This window comes from Hippopotamus amphibius, chromosome 15, assembly GCF_030028045.1.
Source record: "Hippopotamus amphibius kiboko isolate mHipAmp2 chromosome 15, mHipAmp2.hap2, whole genome shotgun sequence".
Classification (NCBI taxonomy): Eukaryota; Metazoa; Chordata; class Mammalia; order Artiodactyla; family Hippopotamidae; genus Hippopotamus; species Hippopotamus amphibius.
This window is the reverse complement of record NC_080200.1, coordinates 12162030-12184100: the sequence shown is the minus strand read 5'-3', so window position 1 is coordinate 12184100 and position 22071 is coordinate 12162030. Positions and strand designations below refer to the sequence as shown.

Here is a 22071-nt window from a genome sequence, read left to right as displayed (position 1 = left end):
CATGGAGAGGGGAAGTGACTTGCCCAGGGTCGCCCAGCTGGGAAGTGGCAGAGCTGACATTTGAACCCATGCCAGCTGGTAAAGAGACCTGAGCCCCGAAGGGTCTGCCACTCCCCCTGGTCCCTCCCCCGGGGCCTCCAGCCTCCCCATGATCCATCCTGATTGTGGGTTGCAAAATACACTGAACGTCACCCCGACCACGTGCCGTGGGAAACTTCTATTCTTCTCAGCCTGTAGTTTTTTGAGTGTCATTAACCATACACCTATTTGGGGTCTTTGTCTAAATCGCCTTTTATCCTGTGAAGCAGGTACTATCAGCAATGTTTTACAGATGACAAAACTGAGGCCCAGCAATGTAAAGTCACCCGCCTGTGGTCACGCAGCCAATACACCACACCGTCGAACCCCCGCCCACCTGTCTGACCCTGAAACCCACCTTCTGCTTTCTGTTCTGCTTCTCTCTTCCAGCATCTTGGCAACAGTTGGGACAGAGTTTGACCTAAGGACGCTAAGGGCAGTAAGAGTGCTGCGGCCGCTCAAGCTGGTGTCTGGAATTCCAAGTGCGTGAGTTTCTGACCCTGACAAGGGGTCTGCTCAGGGGTCCCGGGAGCCCTCGGTTTCCCCTCTGTAGAGCGTGTCACAGGGACCCTTGGGTACTTCCCCAGCCTGGGTCAGGGCAGCCTCCTCTTTGGGGAAGCCTCTCAGAAGACCCGCCCCCCCCCCCACCAGGAATCTGGCTGCAGGTCTGGGTGAACTCCTTAAAGCCAGCCAGGGGCCTCACTCATCACCAGAGCACCCATTTATTAAGCATTTCTCTATCAGGAGACATGGTAAGCACCACCCAGGACCTCATACTCACATTCCTGTGAAGTTGATAATGCTTATACCTCCATTTTACAGGTGGGAAACTGAGGCTCAGGGCAGAGTCACGTGGCTTAGAATGGCAGAATTAGGAGTTAGCCTGTCTGACCCCAAACCTAATAATACTGGTGGCGGTGATGGTTAACACTCATTGAGTGCCTACTGCGTACCAGGCACAGCAAAAAGAGCTTTTCGTGTATTATCTTAGTTTGTCCTCACAATCACCCAGTGAACCCATTTTACAGAGGAAAAGGCAGAGGCTCAGAAAGGTTAAATGACTTACCTGAGTTCTTACAGTTTGACAATGATGAGCTCCAAAGTCTATACGCATTCCATGCTATTTCTCATCTTCCAAGGATGCTTCTCCTCCAGACCCTTTGGGGGCTCTATTCAGGGTCAGAATTAGGTTCAGCTGCAAACAAAACAAAACAAAACAAAACGGGGCTAAACTTTTTCTGTCCTACTGCCTCAGCAGTAGTAGTAGTAATTACTAGTATTTTTTTATTTATAAGCACTTACTATATACCAGGCACTGTTCTAAGTATTTGCCATTTTTTTAACTCATTTATCCTCACAACAAGCCTATGAGGTAGGTTCTATTATTACCACCACTTTACATTTCATTAGCTTTGTTCTTCAGGTTCATTGCCATCCAGATATAAAGAGTAAGATTTTCCAGATAACCACCAGCGGGGTCTTTTTAGTAGAAAGAAGGCATTTCTACTCAGCTGTCTGCAAGATGCCAGCAGGTGCCTACGTCATATTAAATCAAGGGCCATCCCAAAGCTAATACTAATAAGGATTTCTGTTTGATGACCACCTATGATATTCCAGGTACTTTGCTAGGTATGAACCCTCTCATTTAATCCTGAGAGGAAGCTGCTATTCTCATCCCCACTTACAGACAAAGAAACCAAGATTCAGAATGGCAGCCTAACTTGTTCAAGTTCACTTTGCTAGTCAGGAGGTGACTAGGTCAGATTCCCTAGAAGCGGACATAGTTAGGTGTTCAGATGCACATGCTCTACTGGGGGAGTGCTGGCAGGAGAGAGGGAATGAGGGCAGCAGAACGGGGTAGTGGGAGGAGCTTTGGAGTATGAGTAGCATCAAGGTTGTCTCCACTTGAGGCCACAGGCTGGTCTCTTGCACTTCTGTGGTCAGTTATTGGGGGTGGGAAATGGGGAACCGATAGCCTCCCAGACAAGGAGTTTTTGATAACCAAGGGCAATTCTATGAAAAGAGGGGCATCTGGGAGCCGTTAGCAGCCAATGCCCACAACAGCTGGAGGGAGGGTCCGCCAACAGCAAAGGAGATCTGACCTGGGCATCAACTCCAGCCAGTGTCCAGAGCCTTAGCCCCTCTGCCACACTGCATCACCCTTACATTTTGGACCCCTTGGAGAAGCACAGTCCCCCTGCAGTCTCCATCCATCTGGAGGTGCTAATTGTAGGCCATGGGAAATTCTTCTTATCAAGAAGCAAGACCCAAGCTGTATGCTTGAATCCTCGTTTTAACCCTAGACTTCCCTAAACATATAGAACCGTGGTTACAAACAGAGGATTTGACATCATTCTGACCTGGGTTCGAACCCTGGCCCTGTTATTTCTCATGCCCTGAGGTGAATCATGACCTCCTCTTTGCTTTGCTTCCCACCTCTGTAAAATGGGGGTAATTTTACATGTGCGCCTGCCTCGTGGGGTTGTTGCTAAAAGCCAACGAAATAATGTCTGGTTTCTCAGGGTTGGAACTAGGACGTTGACTGCTTTCCAGGCAGAGCCGCAGCTGGTGCATACAACACCTTTGTATGAATTAGGAAAAGACGCCCCCTCTTGGTGGAAAAAAAATAAAAAGAGGCACCCCGCTCTGGGTGAAAGCCGCCCAACACCCAAGAGCGGGGCTCAGAAAGCCATGAATTTCCACCTCTCCCTTGCCCAAAAGGTCATTACATGGGACAGCCTATGTCCAATGCTTTTTTAAATACTTTAAAAATTAAACGTGGGGGATGCCCTGGTGGTCCAGTGGTTAGGATTCAGCACTTTCACTGCCATGGGCCCAGGTTCAGTCCCTGGTCGGGAAACTAAGATCCTACAAGTTGCGAAGCACAGTCAAAACAAAACAAAACAAAACAAAAATGCTTTAAAATATTAGGAGGGATTGTTCTATTCATAGAATGAACAGCCTCCGTGTCCTCCATGCATCTTCCTTCACCATAGCCCGGTCCCTAGCCTCCTGTGTGCTCTGGGTTCTAGGGAGGCATCTTGGGGTGGGATTTCAGGCTGCCTTCTCACAGGCCTGTGGGGCCTCTCTCTCTGTGTCTCTCCAGGTTTACAAGTCGTCCTGAAGTCGATCATGAAGGCAATGATCCCCCTGCTACAGATCGGCCTCCTCCTATTTTTTGCAATCCTTATTTTTGCAATCATAGGGTTAGAATTTTATATGGGAAAATTTCATACCACCTGCTTTGAAGAGGGCACAGGTAGGTCCGAGCAGCATCATATTTTCTTTTCCAACCTTCTTCCCCTTTCTTTTCTCCCCTGGGAACGAGTTCCTAGAAGGGATCTGCAGGGGTTTGCTCCTTTCTCCTGGAAGTTAGGAGAACCTCCTCCCAAAGGCACTGCAAGTGCGGCAGGTCATGAAACAATCCCCGAGATCTTGGTTGTTTCCGGGGCATTCCATCGAGGTCCCCAAGAAGCTGTCCCAGGTGAGTGGTTTATTTAGGAAGTGATCCCAGGAAGCACCCTCTGGAGAGTGGGGAAGTGAGACAGGGAAGGGAAAACATCTAGGAAAGGGAGTGTTATCAAGTAGGTTACCGTCTTGGGCAACCAGACTGCAGCTCCATTGGGCACCTCAGGGAAACAGTGTAGGTCACATGCCTCAGAACCATCCCACACGAGGGGCGAGGGCGCTGGGTATGTATTCACCAAATTCTGTCCAACATGGGCGAGGAGTGCCTCCTGGGTGGGCACTAATGCCCTAGCACAGCGGGCTGCCCCGACGCTGGGCTGGAGCAGGCATCAGAGGTGTTTTCAGTGGGCGTGTGTAAGGGCAAATGACAGCAGAATATGGACGTGGTGCCCACAGCCCCTGCCTAGTTACCTTGCAGTGACCCCAGACCCTAGTGCTTGCTGAATGCTAAAGCCTCCTTGCCCTGGAGGAAAGGAGAGTCGAGGATGGTTCCTCCTGGTCTCCCCCAGAGTGTGCCTTAAAGACATCCCTCTGGGAGTCCTGGCACCAACCAATCAGAACCTAGCACAAGCAGGGTCTTGGCTCCTCCCCTCTCCGCACTGTGCCAGGGTCAACCCCTTAGCAGCTGGGTCAAGAAGGCGGGGGGCGGGGGGGGGCACAGGAGAAAAGCGAGGAAGGCCAGGAGCCACAGCCCTGGTGCTCAGCTCTGAATCAGCAGTGGGCCAGCGTGGGTGTCCCCAGATATCCACACACTCAGGGACCCGATAGCTTCCAGATACATCTTTGATTAAATCCCCTGCTGTGCAAGCCTAGCTACTTGCTCTCTGAAGCCCAAGAACCAAATGAAATCAAATAGGAGAGAAGCTTTTATTTCAATATTTGGACTACGGGCCGTCTCAATGTGGACCGGCTGAATGACGGCGCTAGCTGTGGGTCAAGGAAACTGTGAATTGAGACAATAAAGCCCAAAGGGGAACCCATGTGGGAGAGGAAAGAGATTTCAGGCCTGTCTTATTGGGAAGAAGATTCTGTCCTGGAGTGGTTTCCCATCCACCTTCTCTGCCCGGTGACCCCTGGGTAGCAGAGCCTGCTCCCCAGAACTCCCAGAGGGCAGGAAAACCCAGTAGGGAATGTTTATTCGAGATGCTTTTCTTGCCTCCTTTTTTCCTGCTCCTCCCATCTCCCTCTCTCCTGGGCTTGTGAAGTTTGCTCAATATGGGATGTCCTAATTATTTTTTTCCCCGATGAAGAAGGTGTTAATTGAGGCAGAGCTATTTCTGCTCCTGGCCTTGTCACCCGGGCGGAAATGCTAGAGGGAGAGATACAGGGCAGGGCCCCTTGGAAAAATCAGCCAAAGGCAGAGAAATCAGGGCTCCTGGATCCTAGGTTTTTTGTTTTTGCTGGGGTTTTTTTTTTTTCTCTCTCTCTCCAGCCAAGGGGACAGAGGACTGGCTTGAGTCTGAATTGGGGTTGTAAGGGGACAGATGTGGGTGGGGCAACTGGAGGGTAGGAGGCCTTGATTTAGGGAGGATGACTGAAAAGCTCACAATTAAAAATATAAGGCGTGTGAGTAAGAGACATATATACAGACACCCAGGCAGCAGGTTAATTTTAAAATATATTTATAACCAAATTTCTCAGACTCTCTGGACGGTTGCTTTTCTAGAAGCAGCCCTCAGAGTGTTTCATGATGAGGGGGCGGGTGAGGGGTTGAGGGGGGTGGGTTGAAATCAAGAACATCACTAGGCAAGGCTGCTAAAGACAGACAGGTTCCCCTTATCATCAGGAACCCGGTTCCTGTGCGCCCAGCACCATGCTAAACACCCAAAGAAATGCAAAGGAGAAGTGCGAAAGCTTCCTGCTTTCCAAGAGCTTCTAAAATGGTTTGAGGAGACAAAACCCCTTGTCTGCAGCCAGTCCATAGCAACACAGGTTAATGCCTGCTTTTGCCTCCTCACCAAATGTGAACATTCAGGAGCTATTGTAGCCTCAAGGGGAAAAAAGGGACCAGTGTTCACTGGGCAAACTCGGGGTGGTGGGGGAGAGGGGAGTGCCACATTGGTGGATAGGTATTGAGCCAGACTTGGACACAAGGTGGAAATGGAGAAGGTTTCAGACAGAAGCGACCTTCCCATCTCATTCATTATAGAAGCCCATGGAATTTTCCCCCTTGCCCTAAGTTTATGTTTAAAAGATATTGCCTTCCAATCTGTATTTATTCAATAATAGCCCCCATACCAAATCTGGAGTGAATGGGGAAGGGGTTTGCCATAACTTAAACTAGTGGCCGATGTGTCATTTCTTCTTGAGTAGTAAGTGTCCCTTCTGAGATGGTAAATGCCATTTTGTATGACCTAGCGTTTCTATTTAACCAACGTTTCAAAGGCCAATAAGATTCATGCATTCCATGTTGGTTTATTTTGCTCTGTTGCTTGCTAAGTGGAGGTTGAGAATGGGCTGCAAAGCCTGTATGTAGCGCATCCATTGAGATATATTTTTGTTTAGTGGGGAGCTTAAGTTTACACACTCTGCTGTTTGATTTCTTGTCGGACAGTGTGACTCTCTGAAAACCTTCAAAAGTGTCAGTCACGGAATAGAATCCTCTCATATCCATGGCTCTGGTCCAATGCGGACATGCCCGGAATATTCTGTGCCCCCTGACTCCATGTTCTCATGAAGACATCTCTCCTCTGTCTCCCCATCAACACCTTAGAATTCAGACTCAACCTTTATCGCCCAACCCAGTTTTGCCAGGAAGCTGTTTTTGGTTTCAAGCAAAAGGGGCATCCATTGACATGTGTCTCTTTCTTTGTGGCATTTTCACAATCTGCCTCCTGCTATTTGGAGAGAAAGTTTAGCTCCTGTGCCTAAGGGTGAGTACTGTGTGTACTGGCCTCCCTCGCCCCCAGAACAGCTCCCTGAGCCCAGTACATCTCAAGAAAAAAAATCAGACTACAGAAGAATAGCACAACACAATTGACAAATTTGTGCTAATGGAAGTCTGGAGAACACTGCCCCAAACTACGTCAAAATGCACACAGCACATTTACTAAAACTGATTGTATTCAGGACCTTAAAGTGCATCTTGATAGATTTCAAAGGACAGAATAATACAAAACATGTCCTCTGACCACAATGCAATTAAGCTGGAAATGAAAGTGTTTGGAAATCAGGAGACATGCTTCTTATTTGTAGATGAAATGGTAGAATAGCCAAGATTTGCTTTAAAAATATTTTAGTGGCAAGACAAAATATTTGAGTATGGGGAGGGGATGTGGATGAAATAAGATTAGCCCTGAGTTGGTAAATGTTGAAATTGGTGATAGGTACAGTGAATTCGTTATATTATTCTATTTTTGTAGATATCTGTCAAATTTTTAATGCTTCTTGGTCATCTGTGAGTCAAAGAAGAAATAATGGAAATTGCTAAATATTTTACTTGAACAATAATGATAATAATACATGACAGAATTTGTGAGATGCAGTTAAAGCTGCACTTCAAGGGCAACTTATAGCCTTAAGGAACGTTAATTCATCTCAAAAGTTTAGGAAAAGAACAAAAAAAAAGGAACAAAGCTTAGAGAAGAAATTAATGAAATAGAAAACAATGAATAGATCAACAAAGCCAAACATTTGGCTTTTTGGAAAAAGACTGATAGATTCATCCTGATAGCCATTTTTCTTCAACAGCATTGAATCTTTGCTGGCTCCTGTTTCTCAGAGCTGGTTTTGATGACCCTTTCTCCTGATGACCTTTTCTCCCCTTTCCTTTCATAGATGACATTCAGGGTGAGTCTCCAGCTCCGTGTGGGACAGAGGAACCTGCCCGCACCTGCCCCAATGGGACCAAATGTCAACCCTACTGGGAAGGGCCCAACAATGGGATCACTCAGTTCGACAACATCCTATTTGCAGTGCTGACTGTTTTCCAGTGCATCACCATGGAAGGATGGACTGACCTCCTCTACAACGTAAGTGATGTGGGGTCATGGAGAGCCAGAACCAGCCAACTCCTGAGGCTGCAGTGGAGGGACCTGAGCCAGGGAGGCAGCCAAAGGACAACTCAACACGACCCCAGGAGAGCCGGTCTGAGACAAAGTCCTTTGAGGATATGGGGGTGTTGCCCTCAGAACTCTAAATAGAGAAGGGCCCTCGGGAGATGGAGATCTAGAAGGCACACAGATGCTGAATAATTTTTTTTTATAAATTTATTTATTTGTTTATTTTATTTTATTGGCTGTGTTGGGTCTTCGTTGCTGCACACGGGCTTTCTCTAGTTGCAGTGAGTGGGGGCTACTCTTCATTTTGTGGTGCGCGGGCTTCTCATTGCAGTGGACTCTCTTGTTGCAGAGCACAGGCTCTAGGCATGTGGGCTTCAGTAGTTGCAGCACATGGGCTCAATAGTTGTGGCTCACGGGCTCTAGAGTGCAGGCTCAATAGTTGTGGCGCACGGGCTTAGTTGCTCCGCGGCATGTGGGATCTTCCTGGGGCAGGGATCGAACCCGTGTGCCCTGCATTGGCAGGCAGATTCTTACCCACTGCGCCACCTAGGAAGTCCCCTGAATAATTTTTAATTGCACAAGTTTCTAAATAAAATTTTAGATTTTTGATTATGTAAAGGTTGTGTAAGTTAAGAACCAACATAGATGAAAGATAGAGAAATGTCTTTGAACACCTATGCAAAACAGTTCTGCACTGGAGCCCTCACTGGCCCTCCTCTAGCCATGCCCCTCCCTATGGGGCTGATAGGAAGTATCTACCAGGAGCTAGTGCTACCACCACCCCACTTTCTAGATCACATTTTGGGTCATCTGAGATCCTAGAATTCTCTGCTCAAGCCCAGATTCCGTGAACTTGCATGAAATTCTTCCATGGGTCTGTTCTCAGACTATATCACCCATTTGTACCCCCTGAGGGTCAAGGGTGTCCTTGGGGTGGTTGTTGGCATACATGTGGCTGGAGTTTGGACGTGCAAGTTGGCGTGTCCGTGCAAGGTGTGTGTGGAGCCCTCCCTCCCCTGCCCCCAGGTTAAGGTGCAGGGAAGCCTGTCCCCACCCCATAATCCAGTGCAAATATCCAGATTCTAAATTCCATACTGACCTTCCTAGTGCTTACAAAAGTATTTTTTTTAAGGAGAAGCATAGAGCATGTTTTATTTAGTAGCTCTTAAATATTTACACATATTATGTGAGCCTCGGTTGGTACTCTTATCCTACGTCTTGAAAATGTTAAGGACAGGTCTAAAAAGATGCTCCTACCTGCCTCCCCTTCCATCCTGTTTCTTATCCCCCATCCCAAGGCTGCTCCACATACATACTGAATTGCCAGTTAAAGTCCTGCCCTTGAGCCAGAGCTTGGCCTACTGGGGAAGCAATACTCGGCTTCCTACTACAAGCAGAGGAGTCAGGAGGCATGTTTCTTAAGGAATTTTCCCCCTTGGGGGTGGCAGGAGATTTACAAGAACCCATCCTTTTGGTTTGTGGCTCATTTTAGGGTGGAGTTGAAAATGTAGCTTGGGAGTGGGCAGCAACTACTGTGGACAGTTGTGCATGTCACACACTGCACAAGTTACCACATCTCAAGAGTGTCATTCATGTGGTAGACCACATAGACTTCTACTGTTATTATGATAATTTATTGACAAATATAAAGGATATGGGAAAGGGACATGATGTCCTAGTTCGCATAAAAACCTTGCCTGAGCATATGGCATCTCTAGGAACAGACTGCAGATTTGAGATGCTCAGACTCTTTCTTGGGCCTGACCTGCAAACAGCTTGGGCTAAAGGTCACACCCAGTTGACCAAAGCTTGCTTGGGGATTTTATGGGCTCTAGGTTTTTTTCTTTACAAGGCTGGTGCAAGAGGAGGCTTCAGAGGGAAATGAACCCTCCTGGGAGTGGAACAGAGCTGGGAGACAGTAAGGTAAGGAAACTCAGGCAGAGAGTGGGGGTGGAAAGCAGGAGCTAAGATAAGTGTGAACATGGAAACAGGTAGTATCACAGGGTTGGACATCCAGAAAAAGGGTCCAGAGGTTCATAGGAAGACAATGAGGATATTCTCAGTGGTGGGAAAGGAAGTGTGAGCAGGAACACAAATTTCCAGAAGGTGCTATGGTTGTAAGTACCATTGTCTGAGGAGATGTTTGCCCTGGAAGCTTAAAGCTGAACCACCTTAGGGGAAGCAAGCTCAGGGGAAACAGTTGAGAGAACAGAGTTAGGCATCAGGCTGCCTGGGTTCCCATTACGACTCTACCATTTCCTTGCTGTGCAACCTTGGGCTCTCTGTGCCTCCATTTCCACATGTGCAAAACGAGGAGAAGCACATCCTACTTCACAGGGCACAAGGACTGAGTGAGGTGAATATGTGTGAAGCATTTAGAACAGGGCATGGTCCCGGGTAAGCTCACTGTAGGCCAGATTTTCCACCCCAAAGGGTGGAAATGTGTATGAATTTTTCATTGTGAAAACTCCAGCAGCACCTGAAGAAGTGGAGTGAGCCATTGGATCCCACTTTATTCACCACTCTTACCCCACTGGTAACTGCCACTAAATCAGAGTAGCCTTCTAGAACTTTCCATGCACTTACATCCCATAATCATGCTTTGGGTAGAAATCCAAGCACGGATTTGAACCTAATGTGAGCCTAGAGCAGCAATAAAGTACCACAAACTTGGGTGGCTTAAAACAACAGATATTATCTCACAGTGTTGAAGCCAGAAGGTGTCAGCAGGGCCAGGCACCCTCCAAAGGCTCTCAGGGAGGATTCTTCCTTGCCTCTTCCAGCTTCTGGCAGCTGCCAACAATCCTTGGCTTTCTTTGGCTTATAAATTCTCTGTCATCCATCTTCACATGGCCACCTTCTTATAAGGACACCAGTCGTGTTGGATTAGGGCCCACCCTGCTCCAGTACAATGTCATCATAACTAACTACATCTGCAATAACCCTATTTCTAAATAAGGTCACATTCTGAGGTCCCAGAGGTTTGATCTTCAGCATATCTTGGTGGGGGGGGCGTGCATATTTCAGTTCCTAAGTCTCCCAAATAAAGCGCTTGCACTCAAACCCTTATCCGGGACTTCCTAAATTAAGACAACTGACCCAACCCCACAACACAACCACTAGGACCACTCACTGCTAAAAGCAGAGGCTAAGGTGACATCTTTGAGTTTCTGCTGGAGAGGGCAGAGCTATTGCTTTTTCAGACTCATTTGGGACTTGCCCTTGTGCTCTGCCATCTGCCAGGCTTGCCCTAGGAGGCCCCTAGCTCCATCCAGCCACAGGCAGGCACAGTGTTTGGACTCTTTGTCCTTTATGGTTGTGCTAAAGCCAAGCTCGTGGGTGTGGCTTCACCATCCACTGTCAGATGAGATCCGTGGGAAGAGTCCAAAAGCACCTGCTCCATGCATCTTAGAATCCACAGGCACAGATGCCGAAGGATGTTGCGCATCTGGGTGAGCAATGCTTGATGATCCCATCATCTCATTTCTTTTCTCAACGTCATTTAAATCCATTTATTTATTCCATAATTACTTATTGAGCACCTACTGTGTGCTGGGAAATTATCAGGTGATCAGGGACAACACAATGAAGAAGATAGACAAAAATCCTCACCCTTGTAGGGGAGACAGATGGGACCAATAAACATTATAAATAATAAACTACTCAGAAGGTGGAAAATAGACATTAAAGCAAATGCATAATGTGGGATGTGGTAACATGACCTGTGTCATCCAATGAGGACATCAGCAGCGTAAAAGGACAGGTGATGGGGTGTAGGGGCTAGTTTAGGTCAGGCAATCAGGGAAGGCTCCTCAGAGGAGGTGACATGTCCATAGAGAAGGAGAGAGCCAGGCAGATGTTTTGGGGAAGAGCATTCTTGGCTGAGGGAATAGCAGCTCACCTATATGGTGTGTTGGGGCCCTGTCCAGATTTTTCCATTTTCACTTTGTCTCTTTTCTTTCCCACTTGGCTTCCTGGCTAAAGTACCTTTTAGAAAAAGCCTAACCTTAACTAATCAGCAACACTGTCGAAGATTTATATCAGGATGTGTACCCCAGCGTTATTTATAAAAATAGAACAAAACTGGAAGCAACTGGTTAAATGCCGTATGGTCCATCCATATGATGGAGTATCATGTCATCATTAAAAATCATCTGTTGGGAGAATATTTAAGGACGCGGGGAAACGCTCACCATATAATGACAAGTGAAGGGGACTGATTTTAAAAAAAGAATCAAGGTGAGATAAGCCTTATGTCTTAGTCAGCTCAGGCTGACATTACAAAATCCCATAGGTTGGGCAGCTTGCACAACATAAATGTACTTTCTCACAGTTCTGGAGGCTGGAAGTCTGAGATCAGGGTGCCAGTGTGGTCTGGTTTTGCAAGGGCTCTCTTCCTGGCTTGCAGACAGCTGTCTTCTTGCTGTGTCCTCACATGGTAAGGGGAGAGAGAGAGAGAACAAGCTCTCTAGGATCTCTTTTTACAAGGACACGAATCCCATCATGGGGGCCCCACTCTCATAACCTCCTATAACCCTAATCACCTCCCAAAGGCCCCATCTCCAAATGCCATTTCATCGGGGATTAAGGCTTCAACATATGAATTGGGTTGGGGAAGGGACACAATTCAGTCTGTAGAACCTTATAATCTCAAGTGTGTAATTTTGAAAATATAAGGAAAAAAAAGACTGGCATCTAGGTAGTGGGATTTGGGAATTTTTATTTTCTTGATACTTCTCTATATTGTCCAATTTTTCTACAATGAGCACAATTTACTTTTACCTTCTTTTTTTAATTGAAGGATAGTTGATTTACAATATTGCATTAGTTTCAGATGTACAGCATAATAATTCAATTATTTTTTTGCAGATTATATTCCATTTTAGGTTATTATGAATGTTGCATATAATTCCCTGTGGTATACAGTAAATCCTTGTTGCTTATCTATTTTATGTATAGTAGTTTCACAATTTACTTTTATAATCAGGGAATACATTTAAACTTGTCTTGCTAAGCGTTTAGGAGGAAAAAGAGATTTTTTGGTTACTCAAAGGCCAGGAGATGGGGAGGAAGGTCAGGAAAAAGAGCATTTTCTGGGTGCCCGCTGTATGTTGGCTGTTTTTATCTTACATTACCCATCCAGAGAGAGTCCATGCCAAAATAAATAAATGACTTATCAATTGACATAACAGTAATAAATGGTCATCTTATTGCTTTATTATTAAACAAGCAAAGTAAGTGAAGAAGAGACAAATCTTCTTACAGAAGGATTCCATTTAATATATGTAGACACCCCCCTCCAGGAATGCAGTTTAATATACCCCCCCACCCTTAATTTGAGAATGGGCTGGAGTTAGTGACTCACTTCTAAAGAATAGAGTAAGGAAAGGAGGTACATCATTTTACAGTGGAGAAACCTATAAGACACCACCTTAACCAAGTGACAGAGCTTGACATCCCCAGTGGATGTGTGATCATAAGACCTTTGATTTGATATGAAGGGGAGGGAACCTCATCCCCAGGGTTTTCTTCTCAAAGACTCATAACCTCATAATCATGAGCAAAACATCAGACAAACCCAGATCAGGGGGCGTTCTGCAGGATACCTGGGCAGTTCTCTTCAAAACTGTCAAGGTCATGACAAATAAGGAAAGACTGAGAAACTGACCTAGACCAGAGGAGCCTAAGGAGGTGTGAGGACTAAATGCAATGTGGGATCCTGGATGGGGGCACAGAAAAGGGGGCGTTAATGGGAAAACTGATGAAATCCCGATAAAGTCTATAAATAATTGGTGAAAGAGAGATTACTGTCACCCATTTTACAAATAAGACTCTGGTTGAGGTTGTTGCCAGAGGTTACCAGCCAAGAAGTGGCAGTACGAATTAAGGCAAGAGCCTGTGAGCTCTGAATTCCTCTTCCCTGTGCTCTGAGCTGAACCCAGAGAAATAGATATTGGGGGTGGAGGAGGGGAGGGGAGATTAGGAGAGAGGAAAAGAGGTGGGGGGTTGCGAGATGGAAAAGGAGGGAGGGAGAGACGAAGCATGGGAGGGCAGTTAATTTTTAAAGGAGGAATTTCTTAAAGCTCTCACTAAGTCTGGGGCAGAAAGATGGAAGATTGGGAGCAAAGAGAATTCACCTGAAAGAATTTTAAACCTTGTTGAGCCATAGACCCCTTTGTCAGTCTAATGATTTTTAAAGTCTAATAAATTAAAAGGCATGAGATAATGAAGGAAGCCAAATGTACTGAAATTGTTATAAAAATATTTTTAAAAACAGATTTGTGATATAGTTTTAGTGTTTATAACACACTGCCAACAGTACCTGGTGATGGGTCAGATAACCTCCATGATTTCATGGGAATGTTGAAGCTAAAAGATTTTGCAAGATATCCATGAACTATATGTGATTTCTGTGGATGATGGGCATCACTGGTTCTGCCCACACTGTTGCAGTTTGCTGCCTCCCCTCATAATGGAAGAAAATGCCCCACTTCTGGTGGAAATTAGGTAAAGCAAAGGATAAATTTTTTCCATGCAAATTCACAGACTCCCCAAGGATTCCCACCCCAGTTGAGCCTGAGGGAATCTCACAATGACTTCTGTGGTTACTTGGCTGGGAAAACCCTCCAAGGAGGTGATAGTTTAGCAAGTAACTGAAGTTCTTGTTGTCCATGTCTGGCTCAGCCCCCACCAATCCAAAATGTCAAGAGTGCCAATGTGGGGACACTCTGCTATAGAAGACCAGGGATCCTTGAAGATGAGGCATTGGCACATCCCTGGGCATGGTGGACCTGCCCTCTTTAGGACTTTGTGGTAGGGTGAGTACTTATCCAAGCCTAAAGACTGCAGTGGCAAGTATATTGAAATTCTGTGCCAAAAGTGCAGTCCAAATCATGTCTAACTGCTATAAAATAAACCTCAGTCAACATAGCCAAGTTATGCCCTTGTCCTGCAACATTTGAAGGACCCACATGGCTCTTGTGCCCATCTCTGGACCTTCCTGGGGCCCAAGTTGGATCTGGGCAGCCTTCTGGAATCATAATGGGCTATCAGCCATTTCCTCTGTGCCTGCACTTTTCTGGGTGTTTCTCTGTGCACCAGCCTGTGACTCCTTGATGTTAACCCTCTAACGTAAAGCCTTAAATATTCCCAATTTAGAGATGAGGAAACTGAGGCTCAGAGCCACACACAGGGAGTTAAGGTTGGAATCCAGCTCTGACTCAATGCTGGCTCCCTTAGAATCTGTCATTTGCTACCTCCTACAGCAAACAGGATGGAGGACTGGCTCTCTGAGCTCAAGGGGGCAGGATGGGAAAGCCCAGGAGGGCTGCACTGGGGCCATTTGCTGGAGACAAAAGCCGGTGGTTCTGTGTATTGCTTGAGTGACAGGCAGTCTCATTTCACAGGGACCCCCTCACCATATGTTCCTGCAAGACTCAAAAAGAAAAAATAGAAATCACCTCCACCTGACGCAGAGGACATCCCCAATGTGCTCCTCATCAGCTGGGCCAAAGCAGCCTGGGGGTGCAGTGTGGGTGATGGGACCTGCCCTCTCTTGGTTGCTACTGGGGTGGGGAGGGGAAGAGTCTGCGGTTCCGGCAGGACCAATACATCTTGAGTTAACTTTTGGCCATTCACTGAGAGCCTACTGCATCCCTACATCTTCCTTGTATCATCAATTGATCCATAAAACAACCTCATGAGGGGAGACATTTTTAGGTCCATCTTCCAGATGAGGAAACTGAGGCCCACAGGGATGCAGTGACCTGCCAAGATGCCCTTCTCAAGGGTAGTGAAGTCAGGATTTGAACCCAGCACTGGGCATTAACTGTTACACTCCCTCCCTCTCTCTCTGACTCACCCCTTCTCTTTCTTTTTCCCTCTCTGTCTTTGTTAATTCTTGGTCTCTCTGTCTCTCTCTGTCTCATTCTGTCTCTTTCTCTCCTCCTTTCCTTTCTTCGTCTCTTTATCCCTCTCCCTCCACACCTCTTTGTGCTTTTCTTTTTTTTTTAATTTTATTTATTTATTTATTTATTGGCTGCATTGGATCCTTGTTGCTGCGGGTGGGTTTTCTCTAGTTGTGGCAAGTGGGGGTACTCTTCCTTGAGGTGCACGGGCGTCTCATCATGGCCGCTTCTTGTGGCAGAGCATGGGCTCTCGGCACGCAAGCTTCAGTAGTTGTAGCACACAGGCCCTAGAACACGCAGGTTTCAGTAGTTGCAGCACATGGCCTCAGTAGTTGTGACTTGCAGGCTGTAGAGGGCAGCCTCAGTAGTTGTGGCACATGGCTTAATTGCTCCACTGCATGTGGGATCTTCCCAGCCCAGGGATCGAACCTGTGTCCCCTGCGTTAACAGGCGATTCTTAACCACTGCGCTACCAGGGAAGTCCCTCTGTGCTTTTCTCTGTGTGTTTCTTTTACTCTCTGTTTCTCTCCCTCAGTTAATGTCAATTAGTAAAGCGGCAGAACTGTGCTTAGTTGATGATTATAAATGCAAGTCCCTTGACAACTGCACTAATGGTTGAAACTGATATTTGACCTAAGCCCTAGTGTAATTCATAGATGTTCATTTTGGCCAACATGAAAGCATCAGATCTGGGGGAACTTTAGATCACTCATTCATTCAGCAAACATTCATTGAATGTGTACTGCATGCAGGCAACCTTCTAGGCACCAACGATATGCAACAAACAGAAGAGACAAAAATCCCTGTTTGGGGGGGTTGGCATTTTAATGGGGGAAGCAAGCGGTCAACAAGATAATTAAGAAACTTTTTATATATGGCAGAATCTTAAATATTTTAGGCTTTGTGGGCCATGCAGTCTCTGTCGCAACTACTCAATCTGCTTTTATAGCACAAAAGCAGCCACAGAGAAGATACATAATGAATGGGCATGGCTATGTGCCAATAAACCTTAATTTACAAAAACAGGTGGCTAGCCCATGGGTGGTGGTTTGCCGAGTCCTGTGTAAGAGGGTGATGAAATCTTGGGAGAAAAATAAAGCATTAGAGGGGTTGTGGATCCTCAAGGTGAGAGGTTGGAGTTTTTCTAAAAAGACCTGAAAGAGGTGAGGGAGAGCCATGTAGGTATGTCAGGGAAGAGAGACCCAGGTGGACAGGACAGCCAGTGCAAAGGCCTTGAGGCAGGAGTGGTCCTGGCAATTGTGAGGAGCAGCCAGGTGGCCTGTGTGGCTAGAAGTTAGGGTGAGAGAAGGAGCTGAAGAGGACAGGGAAGGTGGCAGGAGACCTCAGAGGCAGAGAGACCATATAATTTACTGCCCTAACTAGGACAATTTTGAGAGCAAATGAGGAAAGGAGGACTCAAAAAATAATTAACAGGCATTGCATGATTTAATAACAGGTATAAACTGGGACAGACGTACGACCTCCCTCATGGCCACTGGGGGGCTTTGGCTCTTTCATGGTCAAATCCACCCCATTTTTATCCCTTATGGTGGGGAGTTGAGTGTTCTCTTGAGCTGAGGTTTGTTTGTTTTTGTTTTTTATATCTTCTATGCTTTTTCTGAATGAACCATGCTCCAAAAATTAGAGGAAAATAAGACATAAAACAGAAGGCACTTAAGGATTTTACTGGGACTCAGCCATTAATTTGTTTGATGACTATTTATCGAGCGCTTGCTAAGCGCCAGGCGCCACGCTAGGTACCAGCAGTGCTGGGGTGAATCAGTATTTTCCCTCTGCTTTAAGGCTCTCACGGGCCAATTGTTATAAACAGAAAATACTGTGTAAGTACAGTGAAGGAGTGAGGTAGAAAAGAAATCAGTAGCATGCAAGCCAGAAGGATGGATCTAGCCCCAGCCGTGCCATCCACAGCCTTTGTAAGCCAGGCAAATCACATCATCTCTCTCAACCTCAGTTTCCCCATCCTCTGGGTGTGGAGATTCTGGGAATCAAGGGGTGTGTTGTCAGCTCAAACAGGCTCTACTAAAGTGACAGTTGTCCCACCTGTCTCTCCGTTTCCCAGGGAAACAGTCTGATCATTGGGATTTGGGATAAATACATTTCTCTGTCATTGTTATTATTTAAACAATCCGCCCACAGGGACTTCAGAATTATGTGCATTTACCATGCAACCAACACTTAGTGAGTGCCTACTAGGTGCCAGGTGCTATTTGGGAGACCAGAGAGCTGACATTTTAAGAAGCAAAGACGACATGCCAAGCAAATCCATAAATTGACAAAATGATTCAGAAAGCAAAACATGCTGGGAAGTGCATGAGAGGTCTGTCTGTGCTGGTGGGTAGGTGGCAAGCCCTTTTGGTTAGAAGGACTGGGAAGGCTTCTTAGGGAAGGGGCACAGTAGAATGAAAAGATGAGTGAAGAGAAGGAATTAGCCAAGCCAAGATCTAGGAGAAATTGGGCTCCAGGCAGAGGCTCAGAGAACAACCAGCTCACTGTAGTCTTGAGCCTTAATTTCTCTGTTGAACACACAGGAAACATTCTTTCCCCCACATCTGCCTCCTGAGATCCATATAAGAGTAAATGAGACAGTGATATTTGAAAGAAATCTAAAGGAAGTAAAGGAGTGAACTGAGGAAATAATCAGGGTGTATCAGTCAGGAAATCTAGGTTATGCTGCAGTAACAACCATCTCCCAATGTCACTGTGATTTTAACAACAAATGCCTTTTCTGGTTCATGCTACATGTCCAGTGCAGATTAGCAGTGGGTAAGAAGGTTGGTATACTCAGCAGAGTCACTTTGTACCTAGCTAATGGAGCAACCAGCACCTAGAACACTACCAGTTGGTATCCCAAAAAGAAAGAGAGCCCTGGAGGGTCCCACACTGGCACTTCAATGCTCTGGTCCAAAAGTGACAAAGGTATTTCCACTCACTCTTTGCTGGCCAATACCGATCATATGGCCCTCAGCCAACCACAGGCAGACCCGGAATGGGCCATCATGCCATATCTCAGGAAATATTTTGTGACAGCTCTAATGAAGAATGGCATTGCAGGCAGCAGAACTCTTGGAGCCTTTGGAAGAAAGACAAGGCAATCTTGAGAGAACTTTACCAGTATTATTAATGATTTTGACAAGCCAGTTTCCCTTCCCCTTCCTCTTCCCTACACCCAGACTCATGCGCACACCCACCCTTAACCTGAACTGCCAAAGGAGGTAAGACCCAGGACGGGAGGTCTGTGTCTGCCACATTCTGTGCTATCACAGAATGGCCATGGCAGCTCCAGTCTTTCTGCTTGGGAAATATATTCCCTATTTTGCTCCTGAGCAAACCCCAGGGAAAGCCCACCTACTAATCAAAAACTGCACCCAACCTTCTGCCAACTTCTTTGTGAGTTGTTGGATCCAGAGTGTGGAATTGAGTCATTTGGGCTAGATTGGAAAGAGAACAAGCATCTCTAAAATGAGGCAGCAGAATCCCAGTCTCCAGGAAGGGAAAAGCAAGACAAGAGAGAAAGAAGGAGAGAGGAGGGAGAAGGGAGCATAGCTTGGGGTGGAGGATGTAGACTGTGCGGGAAGCCACCTCTCATTCAGTCATTCGACAAACACTTTTTGAGCACTGCCTGCATGCCTGGCATTGTGCTAGGGAATACTTCAGGGGATGAAAAGCACAATGTCCTTTCCCTTATGGAATTGACATTCCAGCTGTGGAGATGGTCAGTGTGAAGGAGAAATAGGTATAGAGGAGGAGACGTACTCAGGGAAAAATAGAGCAGGAAATGAGATTAGAAATGAAGGGTGTGGGAATCCCCTGGGTGTCCAGTGGTTAGGACTCTGCGCTTTCACTGCTGAGGGCCTGGGTTCAGTCCCTGGTTGGGGAACTGAGATTCCACAAGCTGTGTGGTGAGGCCAAAAAAACTAAAAATAAAAGAATTTTTTAATTTAAAAAAAAGAAATGAAGGGTGCAGCTTGAGGACATAGCAGGGAGGTGTTGAAGGGGAAGCTGGGATGAAGTGAGAGGGTAGCATTGACATATATTCTCTACCAAGTGTAAAATAGATAGATAGTGGGAAGCCGCTTCATAACACAGGGAGATCAACTTGATGATTGGTGATGACTTAGAGGGGTGGGATAGGGAGGGTGGGAAGGAGTCACAGGAGGAAGGGGATATGGGGATATATGTATAAATACAGCTGATTCACTTTGTTGTACAGAAGAAACTGGCACAACAGTGTAAAGCAATTACACTCCAATAAAGAGCTAAAAATAATAATAATAATAATAATAATGCCATCAGGGAGGGTCTCCCTGAGAAAGTGGCATTTGAGAAGAGACCTGAAGGAGGTGAGGGGAGCCATATAGGAAACTGGGGGGAAGAGCATTCCAGGCAGAGGGAGAAGTAGGTGCAAAGGCCCTGAGGTAGGACTGTGCTTGATGCATTTGAGGAGCTACAGGAAGGCCGTGTGGCTGGAGTGATCCAGGGGGAGAATGACAGGAGAGGAGGACCTCACAGTGATGGGGTCAGGAGGTGGCACCATTTAGTAGCTCAGTGGCTGTGTTCTTTGTTGCTGCCACCACAAAGTACCACGACTGGATGGCTTAAGAAAAAGCCAGAAATGTATTCTCTCACAGTACTGGAGACCAGAAGTCCAAAATCAAGGGGTCAGCAGGGCTACACTCCCTCTGAGACTCTGGGTAGAATTCTTTCTTGCTCTTCCCGACTTGTGGTGGTGACTGTCGACCCTCGGCATTCTTTGACTTACAGCTGCATCCCTCCTCCAATCTCTGCCTCCGTTGTCACATGGCTGTCCTCTCCCCTGTATGTCCCTCTCTTCACCTGGTATTTCCTCTTCTTAAAAGGACACCAGTCATGTTGGAGTAAGGCCCACAATTGTGACTTCATCTTAACTTGATGGCAGCTGCAAAGACCCTGTTTCCAAGTAGGGTCACATTGGCAGGTACTAGAGGTTAGGATTTCAACATATCTTGGTTTTTTTTTTGGTGGGGAGGGCTGTACCCCGTGGCATGTGGGATCTTAGTTCCCCAACCAGGGATCGAATCCATGCCCCCTGCATTGAGAGTGCAGAGTCTTAACCACCAGACCGCCAGGGAAGTCCCTCAACATATTTTTGAGGGGAATATAGCGCAGCCCACAGCAGTGGACCTTGGACATGGGATTTTACCTCTATATGCCTCAGTTTCCTCACCCAGGAAGATGGGGAGGATTACATACCACCTTCTGTGAGAGGATTAAATGGGCTCAAGTAGGCTGAGGACCTGGCATTGTGAGTGTCTTTTATGCTGGGCAGCATCATGGGGCCAGGTGGTTCAGCATGTCAAGGAGCTGGGGTATGGGCAGATCCTGGGGTGGAGGGGCTCCCTTGGTACCAAGAGCCTCAGCCATTTCTCCCTGTTCAGTCCTGCCCCTCTCCCCCGACCCACCCACTCTGTCTCCATCCCAAACCCATTTCCTGACACAGCCCAGACTTTTTTCTTCTCCTGGCCAGTGCAGGCTTTCTCTCCCTGGGCTATATTTAGCCCTAAGAAATGCAAACGAAAGGCCTCAGCGGCAACAGCATCATTGGAGGGGGAAGCACAAAGCCAGTCCTTTTGTCCAGCCCTGTTCAGCTGACCCTTTTCTTTCATCCAGAGCCTTCCAGAAGCAAAGCATTGCAACTCTGTTAGCACAGGATGTGAGCCGGGGACTGGCACATTCACTGTCCCCAGAACCTGTCTGTGTCCATGATGGAAGTTGGCTTTTTTGCTTTGTTTGTTTTCTTTTTTTTAATTATTGTGGTAAAATAGACAACCTAAAGTTTACCATCTAAACCATTTTTAGCTGTCCAGTTCATTGGCATTAAGTGCATTCACATTGATGTGCAGCTATCACCACCATCCATCTTTAGAACTTTCTCATCTTGCAAAACTGAAACTCTGTCCCCGTTAAACGCTAATCCTCTGTCCCCCTCCCCCAGCTCCTGCCCACCATACTACTTTCTGTCTCGGTGAATTTAACAACTCTGGGACCCTCATATAAGTGGAGTCATACAGTTTTCATCCTTTTGTGTCTGGCTTATTTCACTCAGCATAATGTCCTCAAGGTTCATCCATGCTGTAGCATGTGTCAGAATCTCCTTGCTTTTTTTTAAAGTAATTAATTAATTTATTTATTTATATTGGTTGTGTTGGGTCTTTGTTGCTGTGCGCCACTTTCTCTAGTTGTGGAGAGTGGGGGCTACTCTTCATTGCAATGCGTGGGCTTCTCATTATGGTGTCTTCTCTTATTGCAGAGCATGGGCTCTAGGCACGTGGGCTTCAGTAGTTGCAGCATGTGGGCTCAGTAGTTGTGGCACATGGGGTTAGTTGCTCCATAGCATGTGGGATCTTCCCGGACCAGGGATCGAACCCATGTCCCCTGCATTGGCAGGCAGATTCTTAACCACTGTGCCACCAGGGAAGCCCAGAATCTCCTTGCTTTTTAAGGTAAAGCTGACTTTTTTTAAAAAATGAAAACTTTTTTTTGGTTCAAGTAAAATGAACATACAGAACACTTCACAGTTTACTAGTGAGGAACTTGATGAATTTTCACAAACTGAACAC

General features: G+C 46.4%; 1 protein-coding gene across 3 annotated transcripts in view; it reads left to right on the top strand.

The window, feature by feature from the left end:
- CACNA1A (calcium voltage-gated channel subunit alpha1 A) overlaps positions 1-22071 on the top strand; it is a 241325-nt gene that overhangs the window by 110176 nt on the left and 109078 nt on the right. For all 3 annotated transcript variants that reach the window (XM_057708526.1, XM_057708527.1, XM_057708528.1), the window contains exons 4-6: positions 469-560; positions 3185-3337; positions 7324-7517. In XM_057708526.1, coding sequence (XP_057564509.1) covers positions 469-560; positions 3185-3337; positions 7324-7517 — 439 coding nt within the window. The remainder of the gene's footprint in view (positions 1-468; positions 561-3184; positions 3338-7323; positions 7518-22071) is intronic.